General features: G+C 44.8%; 1 protein-coding gene across 1 annotated transcript in view; it reads right to left on the minus strand.

Moving 5' to 3' along the window:
- Positions 1–24,528, minus strand: part of EXOSC8 (exosome component 8) — a 366,617-nt gene that overhangs the window by 337,560 nt on the left and 4,529 nt on the right. Inside the window, exons 4-8 of the mRNA XM_083354497.1 lie at positions 21,987–22,050; positions 6,793–6,866; positions 5,366–5,411; positions 5,174–5,279; positions 121–166 (exon numbers count right to left, since the gene is read on the minus strand). Of these exons, the coding sequence (XP_083210623.1) occupies positions 121–166; positions 5,174–5,279; positions 5,366–5,411; positions 6,793–6,866; positions 21,987–22,050 (336 nt within the window). The remainder of the gene's footprint in view (positions 1–120; positions 167–5,173; positions 5,280–5,365; positions 5,412–6,792; positions 6,867–21,986; positions 22,051–24,528) is intronic.

Raw genomic sequence — 24,528 nt, forward strand, 5'->3', positions numbered from 1 at the left:
AAACAAAGAGTGCTTCATAGCATGGATGACAAAATAAAATCACATTTCATACCTTGTTTGTTGGAATTTGTTAGTTTAGGAACATCTCAGCATCTTACAATTCTTAAAATGCTTACTCACCTTTCCATCTAAAATGCATAGATCTTCTTTCATTATCATCTGTGAACTGAAATAATGGCATAATGAACAGGACATTCCATTTATCCCCAATTCTTTATCTTCATTTATTATTATTATTATTATTATTATTATTATTATTATTATTATTAATAATAATAATAATAATAATAATAATAATAATAATAATAATTGCACAGTCAGCCAGATGTTCAGACTGGATTTGGCATTTTTGTCTACCTATCGAGTCCTTACCAAGGACCTGGGATAGGCAGATGTGGATGTTGGATGGTATTATAGATATCGTCGCAGGATGGAAGCAGTTCCTAGTAAGGCCACCTTTTGCAATTGACTAATGGCGAATTTGTCAATGCCAATGGTGTTCAAGTGGTGCTCCAGTTTTTTGGGATTGCACCCAAGGCGCCTATTACTATTGGTACTACCCTTGCTTGCCTTTGCCACAGTCTCTCATGCCTCCGTCCGAGCCTGACTCCGAGGACGACATGGAGTGCTTTGTTGAGGCCCACGAGGGGGTGTCTGTGGCTTCAGAGGACTGTAGGGAAGAGCAGGCTGAGGCAGGCCAGGGCCCTTCAGGTTTGGAAGAGGAAAGGCAGAGTGCAGGTAAGGAGCAAGCCCCCTCCCCACCTGATCGTAGAGCAAGGAGAGCAGAGGAGGAGAGCTGGAGACAGACTCAATTGCTCGGGAAGAGAGCGTCCCGGCCCACTTCACAAGACACACCTGGGGACTAAGATATAAGGAGATGCTGTGGAGTGGGGCATTTGCCAGGAACAAATATGTTATCTTGAGATAGTGAATTGTGCTCGTTTAACCTGGACACTTTGAAATCCAGACCGGTTGGTTTCCTGCTTCTCCACCACAGAAGACATTTCTGAGTTTTTCCTTACAGACTGCAGGCAAGCAGAGTTAAAAGGACTATTTACATTTTGTTTTTGTGTTATCTGTCTTGCCTGTGTGTGCATTGATTAAACTCTTGCCAGCTTCTGTGGGAGCTTTTGGGGAATTTGGGCAGTGATTAAAGAACTGATCCCTTGCCAGCTGACTACTTTGCCTCCGTTTCAGGCCCTGAGTCATCACACAGTCTTTCTATTTCTATTTGGAGGTCTTTGTATTTTGTTATCTTCTCCAGTTTTTTATTTTCTATTCTGTTGTCTCCAGGCACTGCCACGTCCACTATCCAGACTTTTTTGTCTTTCTTATCGACAATTGTTAAGTCCGGGTTGTTATGTTGCAGGTACTTGTCTGTTTGAATTCTAAAGTCCCAGAGCAGTTTAACTTTATCATATTCTATGACTTTCTCTATTTTATGATCTCACCAGTTCTTGCTTACAGGCAAATGATATTTCTTGCAGATCTTCCAATGCACCATTGTTGCTACTTTGTCATGTCGCTGCTTGTAGTCAGTCTGTGCGATCTTCTTGCAGCAGCTTACCAGGTGGTCCACTGTTTCTTCAGCTTCTTTGCATAGGCAGAACTTACTGTCTGTTGCTGTCCTCAATTTTGACTTTGTATGCATTTGTCCTTAAGGCTTGGTCTTGTGCAGCCAGAATTAGTCCCTCAATCTCTTTCTTCAACTTTCCTGCTCTTAGCCATTGCCAGGTCTTCTTATTATCTGCTTTCCCAGCTATTTTTTTTAATGTACTGGCCATGTAGTGCTTTGTCTTCCCATGACTCCATTCTGTTCTTCATTTGGTCTTTCTTGTAGGCCAGTTTGGTTTCTCCAGTAGTCAGTAAGCCTTCCTAATACACTAATTTCAGTGCATCTTCATCATTGTCCTTCAGATATTCTTCCAAAGCCATTTTTTTCTTCTTCAACCATCTGATGTACTCGTAGCATTCCAAGTCCACCTATTTGCCTTGGTAGATAGAGTCTGTCAATGTCACTGCGTGGATGAAGGGCATGATTCATTGTCATTATTTTTCTGGTCTTCCTATCCATTTTTAGTTCTGCTTGAGTCCAGTCCACTATTCCAGCTTTGTATCTAAGGACTGAAATTGCCCAGGTATTGATTGCCTTCAAGGTGTTTCCTCCATTGAGTTTGGACTTTAAGATATTCTTCACTCTCTTGATGTATTCACCTCTAATCTTTTTCTTGACTTCAGTGTGCTTGATGTTGTCAGCTTGAAGGATAGCCAAGTATTTGTAGTAATCTTCCTCATCCAGACTGTTAATGTTATTTTCGTGGGGCATCTTTATTCCTTCAGTTTTCACTATTTTTCCTTGTTTGAGAGTAAGTGTGGCACATTTGTCCAAACCAAACTCCACTGCAATATCTTGGCTATATATAAGGACAGTGTTCAGCAGCGATTCTATTTCAGATGATATTTTTCCATACAGCTTCAGGTCATCCATGAAAAGGAGGTGGGATAGTCTGGTAGATGTTTTTGATGTCTAATAGCCATGTCCAGAGTTATTCAGTATTGTTGACAGAAGAAACAGTGCAATAACAAATATAGTGGTGATAATGAATCTCCTTGAAATATTCCTCTCTTGATATTAACCTCTCCCGGTCTTTCACCATTGACCTGCAACCGTGTCTTCCATTGTGCCATCGATCTTTGCACAAATTTTCTGATGTTTCTACTGACTCCTGTTATTTCTAGGCACTTGTTTATCCAGTCATGTGGCAGAGAGTCAAATGCCTTTTTTGTAGGCAATCCATGCCATGATCAGGTTGGTCTTCCTTTTCTTGCAGTTTTCCAAGATCATTTTGTCTATTAGGAGTTGATCTTTTGTTCCTCTGCTATTGGGGCGGTTTCCTTTCTGTTTGGGTGGAAAGAGATTGTTTTCAACTACAAATGCTGCTATACTGCATCAGCTACCACACCAGTTAGCAATTTGAAAGTTGTTGGTAAGCAGGTAATTGGCCTGTAATTGCCTGGTGTTGCCCCTTTTGCTGGGTTTTTCATTATTAGGTAGGTTTTCTCAGTTGTTAGCCACTTTTCAATTTCTCCTACTTGTAGTATATTGTTGAACTGCTTGGCAATGAGTGGGTATATAACAGTTAGATGTTTCAACGAAAACCAATGCAGTTCATCTTCACCTGGTGCTGACCAATTTTTGTTCTTCCTTGCTCTTTTTTCTATCATTTTTGTTATTACTAATTCTTTCATTTCAACTTGTTTTATTTGCATCCACCTCTTTTAACCAAGCCACATCCTTGTTGTGTTTCTTTGAGTTGTCCCATATCTGCTTCCAGAACTTCAGTGTTTCTTCCTTGTCAGGTACTGACTGATTCATTGCAGTTTCTCCATTGATGGACTGGTAGAAACGTTTCTGATTGGATTGAAATTGGAGGTTCTGCCTATAATTTGAAATTCAATCTTCATATCTACTGATTTTCTTGGCTATAGCTGTTATTTGCTGCTTTATTATTTTCAGTGCTTCCTTGATCTTCCTTGTTTCTAAGTGGTATTTCTTGATTAGATATTCTTTGGTCTTTTTGTTCTTCAGCTTCTTTTCTTTCATCTGTTCTAGCTTGCTTGCATGTGATTTTAACTTGGTGATCTTATTTTCTAATCTAACCTTCCATTTTTGTGGTGCACTGTTTGTTTTTCTGCTTTGTTGATTTTGCATCCCAGGTATTCAGTTATAACTGCAGCTGTGCTGTACATTAGTTGGTTTGTTTCTTGCAGTGAATTGTTGCTTATACTTGATATTGCAGTATTTGCATCTTTTAATGCTTGTGCTAGCTGTTTTTTGGAACAAGTCTCAATGCAGGCAGCCTTATTCTGTTGTTTTTGTGCTGTTCTAGATGCTCAGTTATTCTTTGTTTCAATTCTTGTATTTCTTTAGTTAGAGGGCTTTGTTCTTCCTGAGGAAGAGGTGCCTGGTTTCCAAATGAGAACAGTTGTATATCTCTGCTGGATTCCTTCACTGCCAACTCCCCCTGGCTTGCCTCTACATTTTGAATTACTTCTGGCAAGGCTTTGATTTCTTTGCCCTGGGTAAATCTTTGCAGTTCGTCCAATTCTGTTTGTGTGAATACCTTATTTTGTATTATAAATTGGCGTTGATCTGCTAGTCTCTGTTCTGTTATTTCTGATTCTGGATGTTGTTATTTTCAGAAATGGTGCATTCATTTTAGATATCCTCTTCTTGTTGGACTTGATCTGTAATAACAAATCATTATTTCTTTGTTTTCAATCACTGTGTATTTGCGACAGGTAGACACCTTTTCTTCCAGTAGTTCTGCTGGCCCTGGTTGCTCAGCCAACAGTCCTGAGTCCTGTAACCCATTTTTCACCAGATATCCAGGAACAACTAGTGCGGACCTTGTTAACCCGGGCAACATCCAAGCTGATATGGCATTCTGAAATTTACGTCTCACCATATTTTTTATGGGAGAGACACTCTTTGTCTGACTCCTCTGATGAGACCTGTCCAGTATGGTTGAACCTTTGGCATAGCTCTCATCTTCCTCAGAGTACACAACCCCCACAACCACGTCAAGGTAGTGCCTCACTGGGGGATGATGATGATGATATTATTATTATTATTATTATTATTATTATTATTATTATTATTATTATACATACAGCAATGTGAAAATTCAGTTTCCACCTCTTTAGCTGGTATTGGGTTTCATTTGTATTGAATTCTTCCCCAGGATGTCATAATGTATCAGCACAGTATAAGTGTGCATCCACACACTGTGGTCTGTTGTAATTGATGAGTAGAAATGTTATCAGTGCATAGATTTTTAAAATATCATCCAAGGCTTTTGGGCATGGCACCCAGTAATAATAATAATCATACACTATCAGACAATATCATCTGCCTATCCCAGATTTTTGGAAAAGACTCGATAAGTGGACAAAAATGCCAAATCTAGTCTAAACTTCTGACTGCAATGAACCATAATAATAAATATCTTGAAAACCAGCATGCTATCACTCCACATTTTCAACCCAAGTTCTCTACAGACTACAACTGGCAGCTTCCCCAGCTGCCCTACCACTTTTAGACAGTTAGACAGCTCTATCTATTACAGCTTCCCCACCCCAAAAGACTGATATTGAAGTATAAATTTCTTACTTTTCAATGATATCAGCAATAAACTGACTAGCTGCCTGAGCCTCTTCACATGGAGGTCCAGGTCGAAATCTTGATGAACAAAGTGGAGGAAGATCTACATTGGGAACTAGATAAGAAGAGAAATAATCATGAATATTATCTGCATGATAGTAATGTCATATTTAAAGAAAAAGGTGAATAAAGAAAGCTTACTGATATATCCTTTGTTACTGGAATCAACGGTGGGTGTTGCAAATTCCTGTACACAATGCATAGTTCAGGAAGGGCAAAATTCAAGAATTAGAAGTTGGTTTAGAAATATTTCTGCAATCTGTAAACACACGTTTTGCCTGAATCTTATTTATTAAAAGAAAATATTAACTGAATAAATTACACAACTCAGTTTCTAAGGCTGAATGTGGCAGGAAATTGGTGGTATGGTCAAAGCCTAAACCAGTGGGGATAAGGGCTGAATTCCTACTTTCTTTTGTGCATGCTCACTCTTGCTTTCTCTCAAATCTTTCCTTTCTCATATACCACAGAGTGACTATTGAAACATAAATCCATATCACAGTAAAACATTTTATATCTGAATAGTCAATTCTTGAAATAAAGGTAGCATATTATCCAGCAACACTGCAAAGGGACATGACTAAACTGGTCAGTCTGCTACTTCATATCTTCAGAATGAAGAATATTTCATATAATATTTAACAATATCACAGTTTGGAATATCCCACTGTAAAAATTTCTACAGTTGCCATACTGATTAGTGCATCCTTATTTTAGAATAAAGAAGTTACTTTCTATTAGAATTTTTTCCTTTATTTTTTGTTTTATTTTCTTTTATTTTTCTCTATATTTTCCCCCTTACTAGTTTTCCTTACTAGTTCTTGCAATAGGCAGAGGGTTGGCTCCAAAGGAAGAAGGTTTTTTAAAATACTTTAGAGACTTGGATTTTCTATTAGAGCTGAACAAGAGAATTTTTCGAAAAAGACAATTGCTTAACCAGGATCTGAATTTCCAATGCAGTCAAATCCCAGCAGTTTTTGTTGCTATCATTAAGTGAAAATTGCAAGTCATTAAGCAAGAACTTCACATAACTGACTTGTGACTTCCTGTCCACTTTCCAGAAGCAAAGTCAGTGGGGAAGCCAACTGGAAGTTGCAAGTCCCAAATGGCTTGAATGCTGCAGGATGGGCAAGTACTACAAAGTGAGGTCATGGAGTTCCTGCCAGGAATGCATGTGGGCTGATGAAGTGCAAACATATTATGGAGGACAATATCCATGGTATCTCATCTTCTGTAGTGGGCTCCTCAGGAGAAAAAGTGCTGGGAGCAACTTGCAACCTTTCCTGCTGGCTTCTCCATCAACTTGTTTGTAGGAAGCTGGCAAGAAGGGTAACAAATGGTGCTTATGTGACTGCAGGATGCTGCAAATGTTGTAGAAGTGAGATGGTTGCCGAGTATCTGGATTGTGATCATATGACTGAGGGGTTGATACAATGGTTGGAACTTTGATGGCTGGTCATAAGTATCACTCATTTAGCACCTGTGCAACTTTGAATGTGGGTTGAACTAGTGGTCATTAACAGAGGACTACCTGCATTAGCTTTAAAAATATATAACCATGAACCTACTGCTTTTATGCCGCATATCACTGTAGTATTCCCTAACTTTACAAGTGCAGAGCCATCTGCAGTTGTAATTGAACCTAAAGAAAGAAAAACATCATAAAATATATTTAAGAAAATGTGTAAATGTTACAGTGAAGCATTCAAAATAAGAGCCAGTGGTTACATACAGATATCAGTTTTTCAGAATCATAATAATTCGGTGAGATTGAATTATGTATTTTTTCCTAGACAGTTTCTTAAAATCTTATCTTTCTAAACATGTCATAATAGCAATAGCACTTAAGACTTATATAGAGCTTCACAGTGCTTTACAGCCCTCTCTAAGCAGTTTAGAGTCAGCATATTGCCCCCCAAAATCTGGGTCCCCATTTTACCCACCTCAGGATAGAAGGCTGAGTCAACCTTGAGCCAGTGAGAATCAAACTGCCAAACTGCTAACAGCTGGCAGTCAACAGAAATAACCTGCAGTACTGCACTCTAACTACTACACCACCACAGCTCTAAAATATAGATTGTAAGGATTTATAATCCAAATCCAAATCATTTTCTTCCTTTCTAAACTTAATATTTCATGCTATTATAATCCTAATTTGGGCACTGCTGTTCAAATTAGTAGAAAAACAGATTAAAATAGAGGGGAAAATCCTTAGAGAATTCACAAGTCTTTGAGAAAGCGATAGAAAAAAAGGGAGAACTGCAGAAGAACGGGAATGCATTGGTAAGATTCATAATTCGAACTGTTTCAAATCATAACATCACTTAAAATTAAATTCAACTGCAAACTAGATTACCTATAAAATTGGAAGACTATTTGGAAGGGGAAATTAACATTTTTTCAGCCCTAAACATTATATATAATGTTTATACAATAAGCCTATAGGAACTATCAAAACATTAAGGCCTTAGTTCACAGATACCTGTGAATTATATGAGGAGGTGCAGACAGGGACCACGGGAGCCACAAAGAAGCTTTTGGTTGTATATTGTTGCAATAAATCTACACTTCCCAAAGTTTCATTGCATTGTTTTCATTGTTTATTTGTGTTCATTTCAATGTTAGAATTTTTAGGAGAAGAGTGAACATTATAAAGGGAGGTGCAATGCAAAAGGTTAGGAACCCCTGCCTTACATGCACTCTTTATTTCAGTAGAAGAGCCAAGCTACTCCCATAGACAGGCATAAAACTCTTAAATGCTTATATACAAACGCTCAGAGCTTGGGAAACAAACAGGGTGAACTAGAAGCAATAGCACACGAGGGAGGGTATGACATAGTTGGCATTACAGAAACCTGGTGGGACAAAACCCATGAATGGAATGGACTGATGGTGGATACAAATTGTTCAAAAGAAACAGTTCTACAAAAAGAAGAGAGGGAGTTGTACTATATGTAAGAGAACACTACATATCTGCAGAAATGCACATGATCAAAGATAAAATCTCTCCAGAATGTATATTGGTCAATATAAAAGAAAAAAAAAGTGATGCTGCCATAGGTGTATATTACAGGCCACCCAACCAACCAGAAGAAACAGATGAACTCTTTGCCAACCAGTTAACAAATGCATGTAGGAAACATACCACAGTAGTAATGGGAAACTTCAACTATCGAGATATCAACTGGGAGACAAACTCTGCAGCGAGCGGGAGATCAGATTCCTAACCAACCTAGCTGACAACTTTGTCACCCAAAAGATGGAGGAGGGAACTAGACGTAAAGCTATACTGGACTTAATCCTTACAAATAGAGAAGAAGTGATAGAGTGAATCAAAATTACCAGAACCTTGGGCAAAACTGACATGTCATACTGGAATTTAATATAATGCAATCACTAGCAATAGAAAACAATCTAACCAATGCTCTAAGTTTCAAAAGAGCCGACTTTAACAAACTCAAAAAGAACCTAGGAAAAATCCCATGGATGAAAATCCTAAAGGGGAAAATAACCCAAGAAGCATGGGAAACCCTGAAAAATGTGATCACAAATATCACTGAGAAAGAAAAACAAGAAATCCGAGAAGAAACCAGCATGGCAGCACAAAGATCTCTCTGACAAACTGAAAGACAAAAAGGACAAATCTTCTCCCCCCAAACCCATCATAACACACACACAATCCCCACCCTTATCTACACGTCATAAATCACATTATCCAATTAGTTTTACATACGAAGTTTCACTTCCCATTCTGTACGCGGGTTTTTGCAATCCTATCACAACTTCCGGGTGATTCCTCCCACCCAAATGAAGCAATAAAAATAACAGGCTGTCTCCCACATTGTCAGCGCAAAAACATGTCAATGTTTGCAGCATTGACATCCGCCCCCCCTTAAAAAAGAACAGATCCTGTAATGTAAACAAACACAAGTTAGGAGCTGGCTTTTGGTTTGTTGGTGTTTCTCATAAAACCTTTTGATAAGTCTCTCAGTTTTCACATCACTAGATTTCACCCAAATAGCTTCAGACAATGGGTATCCCTTCCATTGTACAAGGTACTGCAATTTTCCCTTAAAGATTCTAGAATCAAGAATATGTTTAACTTCATAATGGGTCTGACTGGCTACTATGAGGGGTCCAGGTACTTTCTTATGGGGAGGTCTTAAAGTGGAGGCTCGAAAAGGTTTCAGTAAGCTACAATGGAACCACCGGGTGAATTTTCCCCAAAGGTCTGGGGAGTTTCAATTTTACTGTGACCGGGATGATGATTTTCACAATGGGGAAAGGCCCCAAGAATTTCGGTCCCAATTTCTTGGTGGGTAATTTGAGACGTAAATATTTAGTTGACAGATAAACCTTCTCGCCCACTTGGAATGTTCTTTGGGGAGCCCTCTTTTTATCAGCTTGTTTTTTATAAGTCTCAGAAGTCTTTTTAACACCGTTTTTGTGTTTCTCCAAACCTCCTCCCACCCCCTCACCCATTGATCAAGTGTCCGGGAAGCAGAAGGTAACTGAGGATAGACATTGGGCTGAACTCTTTTCCTGTGGATACTCTGAAAGGCGTGTACCCAGTGCTGCTGTGAACAGAATTATTGTAGGCCACCTCGGCGAAGGGGAGGAGGTCAGTCCAGTTTGTCTGTTGGTAGGAAACACAGCATCTGAAATATTGCTCCACCATTTTGTTAGCAGATTCTGCAGCCCCACTGGTAGCTGGATGAAAAGCAGATGATAAGCCTTGAAATGATCCAATTAATGTAAGGAAATTCCTCCAAAATTTCGCTTTGAACTGTACTTCTCTATCTGAAATTATTAGTTTAGGGGCACCATGCAGTCGGTAGATATGTTTCAGGAACAATTTAGTCAATCGTTCTGCAGATGGGAGTCCTTTACAGGCGATAAAGTGAGCAGAAAACAGATCTATCACAGTCCAGATGACAGTATTTCCTCTACTGTTGGGTAGGTCTACAATAAAGTCCATAGCTATTTCTTCCCATGGTTGGGAAGGGTCTGCTACCGACTGCAGTAGCACAGGGGTTTTCCCTGGAATTCTTTTCATGGTCACACATACAGTACAACTCTTGACATAATTTTCCACATCTTGTTTTAGCCCCGGCCACCAAAATTGCCGGCGAATGAGGTGTAGAGTTTTTAAACATCCAAAGTTTCCAGCCTGTTTTAAATCATGGCTGTGTCTGAGAGCACTGAGACGAAAGGTTTCAGATAGATACAATTCCGCGCCCCCCCCCCATGTATGCCAAACCATCCCTGCATGTTAGGGAGGTTTGATTATCTTTGAACCATTGATCAGTAAGGAGCTCTCATTTTATCTTCTTCACTCCCAGGTCATCAGGATTAGGGGTTCTCCAAGGTGTGAGTTGTGCAGCAGGTTATGAACTGGGGATAATTGCCTTGTAGATCTCTTCGTGTTCACTTTTGTACTGTGGTAGTCGGGATAGCGCATCAGCTAACAAACATGTCAAACACAAGGCCCGGGGGCCACATCCGGCCCGCGAAGTGGTTTCATGCGACCCGCAAAGCCATCATGGAAACAGTGAGGGAATGGCTCCCACTGCCTTGGCCCCGGCCCAGAGACCCTCCTCCTGCCAGAGACCCTCAGATCTGTCCCACTCCTGTGCAGGCCCCCATAGGCACCCCTTGATGGGAACGATGTAGAGCTGGCCATGCCCACCCAGTAGGCCATACGCACTTTAGCCACGCCCACCCAGGCCACACCCACCCGGCCCCCTGAGGGCAACCGCAATGCTGAAGCAGCCCTCCATGAAATTGAGTTTGACACCCCTGAGCTAGGAAGTTTTTTCTTCCCAGTATGTACTTTAAAGTAAAGTTAAAATGGTTAAAGTACTGTGCCCATCACACTTGTTCTGGGGACAATTTGCGGGGAGTTTTTAGTGACTCTTAAATTTTTGTGATCTGTCCATACTTCAAAAGGCACCTTGCTCCCTTCTAAATAGTGTCAACAGTTTAATAGCCCCCACCTAATTGTGAAGGCCTCCTTCTCCCAGACTGTCCATCTCCTTTCGCCTTCTGTGAATTTCTTAGAGGTGTAGGCACAAGGTTGTAGGACTCCACTTTTATTCTTTTGTAGTAACACAGCTCCGACTGCCACATCGCTGACATCTGCTTAAATTACAAAGGGCTCCCCGGGGCAGGAGTGCTTTAGAACTGGTTCAGCCACAAATAAGTCTTTTTAAATTCTCAAAAGCTTTGTGACAATGGCTGGCCAGTTTGCGGTTTTCCCCCTCCCTTGCCCGTTTTGAGTAGTTCAGTAAGGGGTAGAGCAATTTTTTTTTTACCTCCGGAGAAGATGGCCGCGGCCCGCGGTTGAGCTAGAGAATGCGGGAGGGTGAGTTCTGGCTGGCTGAGCCCTGAGGAGGCTGTTGCTTGCTGCACGGCCTCGGCTGGGCACCTGGAGTTCCCGGTGCCGTAATAACTTGCCGAGGCCGTGGGAAATGTTGGTGTGCCGGTCCGGATGCGACGGGCCTGACCCGCGGCGGTGGCGGCAACATCTCTGAGGCCGCCGAAGACGAGTCGGGCGGCGAGGAGCCTAAGTGGCTGAGCTGCTCCGAACGATGGGACGCCTGGGGCCTGCGGCGGAGTGCCTGGGACCTGCGGCGACCGCGGCGATGCCTTCTGAGCCCGTTCGGCATTTTTACTGGGCGGCGAGGCGCCGGGACCCATGGCAGCTGGAATGCTTCGGCGAGGCTTTTCGGCCTATGAGGACTGTAATTACATCTTATGGGGCCTGCTCGAGGTGCTATCCGGGTGGCGAGACGCCCAGGGTTTGTGGCGGCCAGGACGATCTTCTCGTGGCCATTTGTGACCCGGGCGGAAGGGCGCTTGGTCTGGGATGGCCGAGTGCTTTATCTGACGGTCGGTTGGTGGACTTTCCCCTCCGATGGAAGTTCCGTGGGGGTGGAGACATGCCAACCAAGGGGCCACGAGTTTTTTCCCCTCCACTGTGAAGGCCCTTTGGGGCTGCTTGTTGGAGGATGGAGGCTGCCTGCGATACCGCCTGAAGAAGAAGACCATAGTGAGACCACCCATTTCCCTGGACGATATAACTTCTGTTATATATACAGCCTTTCGGTCGTGAATTCAACTGGAGATGGGGATGCATGCCTGGTTTGAACTTTATTGCCACCATTTTCCATCTGGGGTGGCTTTGGAGGTACTGGCGGTGGGGCCTAACGATGTTTGGCGGCAGGAGGGCCCGGCTGTAGCTGGCCGGACCTGGAACCTGAAGCCAGAGACTGGATTATATCTACTCGTTATTAGAACCATGATGCCTCCACCGACAAATGGACTATTACTACCTCCCAGTCATTGGAGTTTTCTTCTCCCTCTCTGCGACCTGTTTGGAACTGGATGGTGACATTCCCTGATGCCAGAAGATCTTTTGTCACTGTGAGAGGGTGACTTTGCTCAGGAGTCACTATCCAGCCTTGTAATTTTATCATCAATGGCTGCTGTATTGATTTTAGCCGATTTATCCCCTCCTGCTTATAGCTTATTTTATTCCTTCCATCCTATTGATGATCTATTCCGCGGGTACTTTGCTTGCCCTGAGAGATTCCCCCCTCTCCCAGGTGTGGCCCTCTGGTTTGTGCCGCCGATTCCTTAATGACGGATCCTGGGATCCCGAGAGGTGGTACAGCACAAAGAGGAGGCTTAGGAATTTTTAATGTAAATTTTTTAATGGGTTAGGGAGGGGGGAGGGATGTAACTTCCAGCAGAAAGTTGGGGGGACTGTGCTAGATCTTTCCCAATCCAGGTTGGTAAATGGTCGCCGCGGTGGGGGGGAGGGTCCTGGGGCCTGAGGGGATGGGGTGGGGACATTGATCCCCACGGTGATTGGGAATGGTGGCAGACGGATGAACAGAGGGCCATATCGAAACTTGGGATCACACCCCTGCTATCTTCGAGCGGTGACGCGCTCCGACCCTCTGACTTCATCCTGCTTTTCCGGGGGTGGGGGAGGACAGGTGCCTGAGCTCAGGCTGGTTTACTTGAATGCCAGGTCTGTGGTGAATAAGGCTCCCCTCATTCGGGACTTGATTGAGGAGGAAGGCGCAGACCTGGCATGCATCACTGAAACCTGGTTGGGCCCGGAGGGAGGGGTCCCTCTTATTGAGTTATGCCCACCAGGTTTCCGTGTGCTTCACCAGCCTCAGGCTCAGGGTAGGGGCGGGGGGGTGGCAGTTGTTATTAAGGAGGCCCTTTGTCCACGGGAGACCACTGCCCCGCAGATTGGCGGATGTGAGTCCCTTCTCCTGAGGTGGGGTCCTGGGGGTCAGTTGGGTCTGTTGCTCACGTACCTTTCTCCCAGCTGCGTGGCAACAGCCCTGCCTGGGCTACTCGACGCTCTCTCAGGGTTGGCGGTTGAGTTTCCCAGGCTTATGGTTCTGGGAGATTTCAACCTGCCTTCCCTGTGTGGTGTGTCGGGGGTGGCCCGAGAGTTCATGGCTTCCATGATAGCCATGGACCTGACCCAGATTATTCAGGGTCCGACTCACGAGGGGGGAAACACGCCCGACCTTATTTTCATCTCTGGGCAGTGGCTTAATGGTCTGGGTAGGGTTACTCCAACATCTCAACCCCTTTCATGGACAGACCATTATCTCCTGTGGCTGAGCCTCCGTCATGCCACTCCCCGCTGCTGGGAGGTGGAACCGACCAGGTGGTTCCGCCCCAGGCGCCTGATGGACCCAGATAGGTTCCAGATGGCGCTTGGATTTATTCCTTCCTCCCTTTCCCACAGCCCGGTCGAGACCTTAGTTGATGCCTGGCAATGGGCGGCTTCGGAGGCTCTCGACCGTGTTGTGCCTTTGCGGCCTCTGACCCGGCGCAGATCCCGGCTTCCTCCTTTGTTCTCCATGGACCTGCGGGAGATGAAGCGCCGGAGAAGGGGCCTAGAGAGCATTTGGAGATCCACTCGGTCCGAGTCTGACCGGACACAGTTAAGATCCTTTTCTAGATCTTACCTTGTGGCAATGGAGGTGGCGAAGCGTGCTCACTTCGCCACCCTCATTGCATCCGCAGATAACCGCCCGGCCGCCTTGTTTAGGGTGACCCGTTCCCTTTTAAATCAGGGGACGGGAGAGGACCCCTTACAGGGACGGGCCGAGGAGTTTAGTGAGTATCAGGTGGATAAAATCGCTCAGATTCGGGCTGGCTCGAACTCCGACTGGGCAGTATCTGACGAGGGGGAAACGATGGGTTTGGCCGATAATATCTGGGAGGGGTTTGATCCTGTGACTCCGGATGAAGTGGACAGGATCATGGGGAAATTAAGTGCCGCCACGTGTTTGTTGGACCCGTGTCCCTCCTGGCTGGTTTATGCAGCCCGGGAGGTTACACGAGGCTGGCCCCTGGCAGTTATAAATGCTTCCTTGAGTGAAGGGTGCTTCCCCGCCGCCTTGAAGGAGGCGGTGGTAAGGCCCCTCCTCAAGAAACCTGCCTTGGATCCAGCTATTTTAAACAACTTTTGTCCTGTCTCCAACCTTCGCTTTCTTGCGAAGGTTGTTGAGAGCGTGGTAGCACGGCAGCTCCCTTTGGTCCTGGAGGAAACTGAGTATTTAGATCCGTACCAATCGGGTTTCAGGCCCGGGTACAGCACGGAGACGGCACTGGTCGCACTGGTGGATGATCTCTGGCGGGCCCGAGATAGGGGTTATTCCTCTGTCCTGGTCCTTTTAGATCTCTCAGTGGCTTTTGATACCATCGACCATGGTATCTTGCTGCGATGTCTTGTGGGGTTGGGAGTGGGAGGCACCGTTTTACGGTGGTTCTCCTGCTACCTCTCGGGCCGCTCGCAGACGGTGTTGACAGGAGGGCAGAGGTCAACCCCTAGGCCCCTTAATTGTGGGGTGCCTCAGGGGTCGGTGCTCTCACCCCTCCTGTTCAACATCTATATGAAGCCGCTGGGCGAGATCATCCGTGGTTTTGGGGTGAGGTATCATCAATATGCCGATGATACCCAGCTCTTTATCTCCACCCCGAACCAAGCCAGTGATGCCCTCGACGTGATGTCCCATTGCCTGGAAGCGGTACGGATTTGGATGGGGAAGAACAGGCTCCAGCTCAACCCGGCCAAGACTGAGTGGCTTTACGTACCGACATCTCGACTCGTCCAAGAGGTTCCATCTTTGGTTATGGGAGGAGAGGTGTTGCCTCCCGTTGATAGGGTGCGCAATTTAGGCGTCCTCCTGGACTCACGACTCAGTTTTGAAGATCATATTGGAGTCGTGGCCAGGGGGGCATTTGCCCAGGTTCGCCTGGTGCGCCAGTTGCGCCCCTATCTGGACCGAGATGCCCTATGTACGGTCACTCATGCACTCGTTACCTCTCGGATAGATTACTGCAATGCTCTCTACATGGGGCTGCCCTTGAAGACCACCCGGAGGCTTCAGCTGGTGCAGAATGCAGCCGCGCGGGTAGTGATGGGAGCATCCCGATACTCCCATATTACACCCCTCCTGCGTGAGCTGCATTGGCTACCAGTTGTCTTCCGGGTGAGATTTAAGGTGCTGGTACTTACCTTTAAAGCCCTACATGGCTTAGGCCCGGGATATTTGCAGGACCGTCGCCCATCGCCCAGTGCGCTCACACAGAGAGGGCCTCCTCAGGGTGCCGTCGGCCAGACAATGTCGGCTGGCGACCCCCAGGGGGAGGGCCTTCTCTGTGGGAGCACCAGCCCTTTGGAACCAGCTTCCCCTTGAGCTTCGGATGGCCCCGGACATCCGGTCCTTTCGCCGCGACCTCAAAACTTTTCTCTTCCATCAGGCTGACCTGGATTGATGATGGGTTTTTAAATATGTTTTAATTTTTAATTGTAGTTAATTTATTTTGGGGCTATTTAATTCGTTTTTTAATTTTTGTATTGTTGTTTTTATTGTTGTAAGCCGCCCTGAGTCCCTTGGGAGATAGGGCGGCATATAAGTCCGAAAAATAAATAAATAAATAAATAAATAAATAAATAAATAAATAAATAAATAAATAAATTTCGGCAAAAGAGGGAATGAATTGATGGTAGAAATTGGCAAACCCCAGGAAGCTTTGGAGCTGTCTGCGAGTCTTTGGGGGCTACCATTCAATTATAGTTTTCACTTTGGCTGGGTCCATTTCGATGCCCTCATCGGAAATTCTATAGCCGAGATAATCTAATCGGGTTTGGTGAAATTCACATTTCGACAATTTGACATAAAGTTTGGCATTCAAGAGTTTCTTTAACACTTCTTTTCACTAGCTTTATATGATCAGTCATATTTGTGCTGTAGATCAAGATGTCATCAAGATACACCAGAACCCTTTTGTATAAATGATCATGTAGGACCTCATTAATCAACTGCATAAATACGGCTGAGGGCCGCTGCAGTCCAAATGGCATGACTTTGAATTGGTAGCTTCCCAAGGGGCAGTTGAAAGCTATTCTCTACTCATCCCCCTCCTTTATTCTTACCCAGTAATATGCTTCTCTCAGGTCTAACCTGGTGAAGACACTCCCCTTCGCCAGGTGGGTTAGTAAGTCTTTCAGGAGGGGGAGGAGGGTATTTATTTTCCACACTCACCGTGTTTAGGCCTTTATAGCCAACGCAGAGGCAAAGAGACCCATCTTTTTTCTCTTTGAATAACACAGTTTAGTTTTAGTTTAGTTTTATTGTATTTGTATACCGCCCTTCTCCCGAAGGACTCAGGGCAGTGAACAGGGCATACATAAAAAATACAAGATACAAAAATTAAAAAAGAATTAAATAGTAGCCCAGCTAAAACAGTCGATAACAATATACAATATAAAAATCCCCATTAAAACCCCAACATATCCCCATCAGGCCAGGCCGGCTTGTTCAAATAGATGGGTCTTCAGACCGCGTCGGAAGGAGCGAAGGTCAGGTGCCGTCCGGAGCTCGACCGGCAGCTGATTCCATAAAGCCGGAGTGCCCACAGAGAAGGCCCTCCCCCTGGGGGCCACCAGCCAACATTCTCTGACCGGAGGCACCCTGAGGAGGCCCTCTCTGTGGGAACGCACAGGGCGGAGGGAAGTTGACGCCGGCAGCAGGTGGTCCCATAGTAGACTTGGCCTGTTCGATGAATCCCCTCGCTAGGTTTGTATCCACATACCACTGCATCTCCTCCATTTCAAGGGGGGACATAGCGTACATTCTTGGTTGGGGGAGTTTGGCCCCTGGTAACAGTTCGATGGAACAATCATTGGGACAGTGAAGAGGCAAGGTATCGCATTCTTTCTCACTAAATACCTCCACTAGATCCTGGTACTCGCTGGGGATGAGCAGCTTGCCAGGTGGCCGTAAGGCGGCCATGTGCGCTTGCTCATTGGGTGGGCTAAAATTTCCTGTAACATCTGTTGAATCAATGAGGGGATTGGGCCCTATGAGTAATCTTACAGTTCTCATTCCTTTTTCCCACCAGATAAATGGCTTCCATTTGTCTAGCCAGGCTAGTCCTAGGATCACAATCTCAGACATCTTTGGAGATACCAGGGAGCGAATAAACTCCCAGTGCCCGCCTATTTCCAGGTGTAAGGGCTCCGTTAATTGCATGACTAAAGTCCCTCCTATTAGGGAGCCATCGACTTACTCGAACCTCACAGGTTTGTAGAGCGGCTTGGCCCGTATGCCCAGTCTCACGGCACATGACAGGCTAATGATGCATCAGGAGCAGCTAGTATCGACTAGCACTTTCAGGTCTATTTGTGCCCCTGACATAGGGATTATAAGTTTAGTTGGCAATAACAAAGGTAGGATGCGTCGACTCACCATCGGGTCGTTCTCCCCTTCGTCATCGCTGTCAAAAGAGGGTAGAACTGGGGTGGATCCAGTCTGAGTTCCAGCATCCTTCCGTATGAGGGATGTGACCTGGACAAGAAGTTCCTGTGTCATCCAGTTGGATTTCTTTCCCTTTAGCCACTGTGCAGGTTTCTTTCTCACTGCTGGTGCTGGTCTGTTGTGCTGTTGGGGGAAGGGAACTGGGCATTTTGCTGCTCAATGTCCCTGCTGTCCTTATCGGAAACACTTAATTGCCGGGTCTACAGGTGGCTTGGGTCTTTCAGCCCTCACAGTAGTTGAAGTTCTTCATGGGTGTGAGTGCCATTCAGGTTGTTCTGACCTTGGCTCGGGTTCAGGTAGGAGAGGCTTCTTATAGCGGGTGAGCTGAACATCTAATTTCACCGATGCCTTGTACCATTCATGCAGTTGGTCAGGCACAGCTCGGTAGATACATGCCAGAGAAAGGTAGTCATCTAACCCTTCTCTAAAAAGATGAATTATGGATTGCTCAGGCCATTTCTCTATCTGACCGGCCAGCTTTCGAACCTGGACAGGCAGACCAGCTTGTTTTAACTTGTGAATTTGCTCTTCCGCTTTAAGGGCGATGGATGGGTCCTCAAATCTTTCTCTCAGCCCTAGGAGGAAAAGAAGGGGGTCCTCCAAGTCAGGGGCTTGCTCGTTATATAAATTGTTCAACCATTCGGATGCTTCTCCCTCTAGGCTGGATGCAATCACATCGACCATAGCACCTGAGTCTGGGTAGAGATGGGCCCAGCTATTCAAATAAGAGCGTACACGGTTGAGGAAGAAAATCAGTTTCTATGGGTCCCCATCGAAGGTTGCTCTGAAGGGTGGGTTCATCATTGGTTGCTGGGGTCCCCTTTGCTGCTGGCCCCAGCCTGGTTGTTGGTTAAATGGTTGCTGGGGCCCCCACTGTTGTTGTTGTTGTCTCTCTAGTCACTGCTGGCCCCACTCTGGTAGCTGATTTAATGGCTGCCAGGGCCCCCACTGCTGCTGGCCCCACTGGTCCTGCTGTACGTTCAGGGGTTGCACGTTTGGGTCCTGCTGCTGCCACCCTTGCTGTTGTCCTCCCACCAGCTCCTGATCTCCAGGCTTCTGCACCACCCCCAGCTATTGCAAGGCTTCTATTAGCTGGGGCAAGCTCAGAGGTTGTTTGCCTTTCACTTGGGGGGGGGCTTCCCAACCTCCCATTGCTGCAGAGGCCTCAGGCTGGGGTCCTCTGTTTCTATGGGTCTGGAGGGCTTGGCAGGGGACTCCCGGGTCTGGCAGGCAGTCTGATCCGCAAACAGGATTTTCCACTCACCCAGATTCTCAGTGGCTGATGATACGACATCTCCTCCCCATTCTGCTTCTGGGACCTCTTGCCGCACAGTCTGGCCTCCATATTCTCTACTGGAGTGGTTCCAGCTTGACGACGAGATAAGCTCAGTTATCTGCTGAGGTTTGGAGATGGGCCCAAATTCATCTTCCCACAGAAAACTATTTATTACTTCCTCTTCAGAAGTTTCGCCAGCAATCAGGCCTTCCCTTTCCATTTTGAGGATTCTGAATCTTTGCCAGCTTATCTCTCTTACCGGAGACAGTGGTGGGGGTTCAGGAACCCCCTTTGAAAGAAAGTAGATTCTGGCATGATGTCATGGTTCTCATGAATGAGACAAATCAAACAAATTGCAGGCATACTATTTATCTAAAAAGTCTTAGTAATGAAACGAAACATCGGCACTCATGGAGGGATGCCAGAATCTGAAATCTCCTCCTCCCAAACCCATCATAACACACACACAATCCCCGCCCTTATCTACACATCATAATTCACATTATCCAATTAGTTTTACATGAAGTTTCACTTCCCATTCTGTGCGGCTTTTTGCAATCTTATCACAACTTCTGGGTGATTCCTCCCTCCCAAATGAAGCAATTAAAATAACAGGCTGTCTCTTATATTGTCAGTGCAAAAACATGTCAATGTTTGCAGCATTGACAAAAGGTTTGCCACCACTGGTATAGGTTCTCCTGCTTGAGCAGGGGTCTGGACTAGAAGACCTCCAAGATCCCTTCCTGCTCTGCTCTGCTCTGCTCTGCTCTATTCTATTCTATTCTATTCTATTCTATTCTATTCTATTCTATTCTATTCTATTCTATTCTATTCTATTCTATTCTAAATTAGTTAAACCAACTAAAGGTATTTTGACTAAATGAAAAGGTATCTCAATATAAGTGAGGCATACATCTAAGCAGTACCATAACAGATTATTTTTATTCTGCCCAGAAAAGGACATGTCTCTAAGCCTGAGAAGGCAATCTGCAATCCCCTATGGTCTTCTAGCTCAGGGGTCCCCAACCTCCAGGCCACCGCCCACTACTGGGTCATGAGCCATTTTGAACCAGGCCGTTCATGCATGTATCCCCACTAGCGCAAACATGTGCATGCACTCCATTTGCATAAATGGAGCTGCACATGTATGCAACCATCCCCCCCATCCCCTCTCCCCCCCTCGCTGGTCAGTGAAGCCAGAAAGGTTGGGGAACTCTGTTTTAGCTAATTTTTTTTCACAGTAGTTTCATTTCACCAGTAGAAAATGAAAACAAAAACAGTGCAATTATAATCCTACAATGTTGCACAGTGATGGTTCAAGCTTAGCTCATTTTTGCTGTTTCTCATCATACCCACTGTGAATGTAAAATATTTTACCACTGCTGCTGCAGGATAGTGCATTCTAAATGCAAGCTTTTTTCTTCCATTTTTATTTTCTTGTGACCAATTCAAGCAGATTTGTTTTATTAAAATGTATGTCCATACAATTGGATATATAACAAGAGCTGAGTTAGATATTTACTTACTAAAGTAGGTAGAAACTGACTTTTCTGCACACTGTTCTCATTAAATGCTTCTGAAATCTGCTGTGCAGGGTGCTAGCCCTCCATAAGAGACCAAATGATAGCCTTTCAATTTATCTATAATCCTGCAGTCTTGTGCCCTATATAGTGATGCTTCATCTAAATCCTATTTTAAAAAGGCTAACATGCCAAATAGTTTACATTTTATCATTATTGCACACATCATGGCAAAATTTACTGTCTTTGGGAAAAGTTCATTAAGTTTTTAGCAGCAATGAATGCTTAGGGACATTCTGCTATAGAATTTGTTGGTATAATCCTGAATCCATTGTTCTACCAAGAGAAATTTCAATGCTCACAAATGAGGTGCTAGAAATTACTAAAACTTCACATACATTTTCCAACAAAGCAGTCAATGATGGCTTAGTATACTAGCATGATATAAAACACTACTGTAGATGTTGTTTTGTGAGAAACTTTTTTATTGATTAATAGGATTTATGTGAAGCTCTAATCACATTCAGAGAGTACAATACAACAGGATTACAAATAGTTCTATAAGATTCACATAATTTCTCTCACCACTGCAGAAAATGGAAGAGGAATAGTATGTTCATGGAATATCAATAAAAGATATATTTTATGAGTGGAACATAAAATGTATCTAACTTTCCATGAACAGCTCGTTCCATCACTGACTGCTCAATTCAGCAAGATATTCACCATTCTAGGAGTCTTTTGGGGGACTGGAAAGGAAAAGATGATGTGGGATGTACCAATTTCTGTTTACATTCTTCTGCTAGCAGATAAACACACACACAAATGTATTGACTTTCAAATTATATACATTAGTAATCTGTTGTAAATATGGGAAAATTAGTTGTGATTAGATGTTGTGATTAATATGAATCATTTCAACATATGACCATAGCGATTAGTCTTGTCTTTCATATCCTTACTTAATCAGACTATGTTCTCTATGTGATTCTTTCCATTATTTCTCAAAACAAACTCCCAACTACATACTGGAGACTAGAGTATCTCACAATTAATTTGGAATACTATAAGCAAGGATAGTTGTTCAATAGTAAAGCATTTACCTATGTTGATAGTTGTGGTCCTAAATTCACCAAGGTCCCTTCCATCAGGCCGACAATTTTCTTTCTATAAGGATCACCCAATCAGGCATACATGATTAATCTTATTTAGCTTACAGTACATGAACTTGAGTTTTAAAAAATCAGCATTTGATAAGCAAACTGGTATGATATGAATGATCTAAAAACAAAAGTGTAATTATTTGCACTCAAAAATACACAGATTTAAATAGACCTGCTAAATAAGTCAGTCACTGATAACCAAAAATTGAATTTTCAATGCTAAAACTTTTGACAGGAAAACTTTTTTGTGTTTATTGAGGACAATTATGAAAATACCCATTAAAAGACTGGGAAAATCCTTAATACATCTTGCTTTATTCTAGTCATACCAGATCCTGTTCTTCCTCCATGATCCACCCACTTTATAATGATGAGAAAATCATCTTACAGTGCTGTGACCCTGTCTTCAGAGATTCATCTTTTAAATGACAATGATTCTATTTAAACAAACAACAATATGCTATGCTTTGTCTTATTGGCACAAATAACACAAATCCCTAGGATAATGAGGCCTGTTAAGGGGATTAATTCAGACATATTCCAATCAATGGATTGATAATGAAGTTGAATCTGAGGAGCACTTTCTCTATTAAATATTACTATAAAATATTTGCTCAAGGCCCAGATAGGTACCCATGTTTCTCTGAAAATAAGACCGGGTCTTACATTTTTGGGAGGAACAAAAGACCACTGGAGCTTATTTTCGGGGAAGTCTTAATTTGTGGCTGCCCACCCACTCCATCCCACCGTCTGCTTGCCCGCGGCCACAACTGCTTACAGGACTTCCCAGAGCAGACGCTTGGGAGGCAAGGGCAGTGCCAGCAGAATGTGCCTTCAGGCAAAGAGAAGAGCAGCATGGACCGGAGGAGGAAGCCCAAGGACCGGGCAGCGCAACCCTCCCCTGCCGCCTCCCCCCAACTGCCACACTCTTTCTTTCTGCAAACAGATGAAGCTTCCAGTCTCCATTAGTTTTCTGTCCAGGCAAAAAGTGTTTGGGCGTCTATGGGGCTCTTGGAAACAGAGCGAATCATTTTGCTATTTTCATGAAAATCTTGGGCAGCAGGCAAAGATCGAGCTTGGACGGCCACAGCAGGGCAGGGCAGGCGACGAGCGGAGCATTCTGCTGCCACTGCCACTTCCCCCTCGGAGCTGCAAGGATGATGCAGCGCCCGTCTCCTTTAAGCCCACCAAGGTTCCGGTCTGAGTGCTTAGGTTTAAATAGCGTGCAGCTGGCACTGGAGGGGTCATCCAGAGGGGACTCTGCTGTTGCTGTTGTTACTGGGCCAAGCCACGCCACTGCCTCCCAAGCTCCCAAGCTCAACCTTCGCCCACTGCCCAGCCAGAAGACACACCGGGATGGTTTCGAGAAGGCCGGGGCTCATTGGTTCACCTGCTGGGTAGGACCTGCCTCAGTGCCTGGACTAGGAACGAATGGTGCTTGGGGGGAGGCAGTCTGGGAAGGGGGGCAAAGAAGGGATGCTGCTGTTGCTGCTGCTACTGGCGCCGTGGGGAGGGGGCACAGAGGAGACCCTCGAGGACTTCACAGGAAAGTGAGCACCTGCCTGGCCCAGGGATGTAGGAGGCGCAGGTTGCAGAAACCGGGGTACTGCATTGGGGAGCTGAGGGTGTCTGGGGAGCCCCTTCTTCCCTGGGCCTTTCTGATGATGGGTCTGCTTGGGGAGGCCAAGACGGAACTTCAAAGCAGCGCAGAGGGGAGACGTTGCCACCGCCACGAGGTGAGGCAGGGCAGAAGCCTGCATGGCCAGCCTCCCACTCTGTACTACAAAGTGAGGTGAGGCAGGTAGCAGGACGTGTTGCCCTGGCTGTGGGGGCCGAGGTGCACAGGTGCAGCGCACATGGGGCAGCTTCACTCCATCTGCCTCGCCTCACCTCATGACGGCACCAGTATGACATGAGATCTCCTGCCCTGTTGCAGCAGCAAGAAACCATACAGTGGGACAGAGTGGACAGGCTCTTAACTAGAGCTTATTTTAGGAGTAGGGTTTATATTAGGTGCGCATGTAAAAAATCAGGCTAGGGCTTATTTTCAGGCTAGATCTAATTTTCAGGGAAACATGGTACATATAGGAGAATGTAATTGTTCAGATAACCTAGTCTTAAGCCATTGAAAGTCAAAGCCAGGGGAAGGAAATGGGCTAGGGGTCAGTACAGATGGTGAAGAACTGACATAATTTTTTTATCAGCCAGCCCTAGTGAGTAGCCTAGTTACTCTACTTTGAACTAAGTGCATTTCTGAATCACAGTAATCTAACTGGGAAGTTACAGTTCATGAATAAGTGTTCCAAAGCTGCCTCTTCAGAGAGATGGTTGCAGCTGATAAATCAGTCACAGCTATTAAAAGACACTCTATGGTACCAGGGCCACTTTAGTGACAGTGTGGATCTGGCAGCATCTCTACAATGTGAACGTGTTCCACTGAAATCTTGTAATAGATATTTTTAATGCAATCTGCTTTTATGCA

Source organism: Vipera ursinii (genome assembly GCF_947247035.1).
Source record: "Vipera ursinii genome assembly, chromosome: 2".
Lineage (NCBI taxonomy): Eukaryota > Metazoa > Chordata > Lepidosauria > Squamata > Viperidae > Vipera > Vipera ursinii.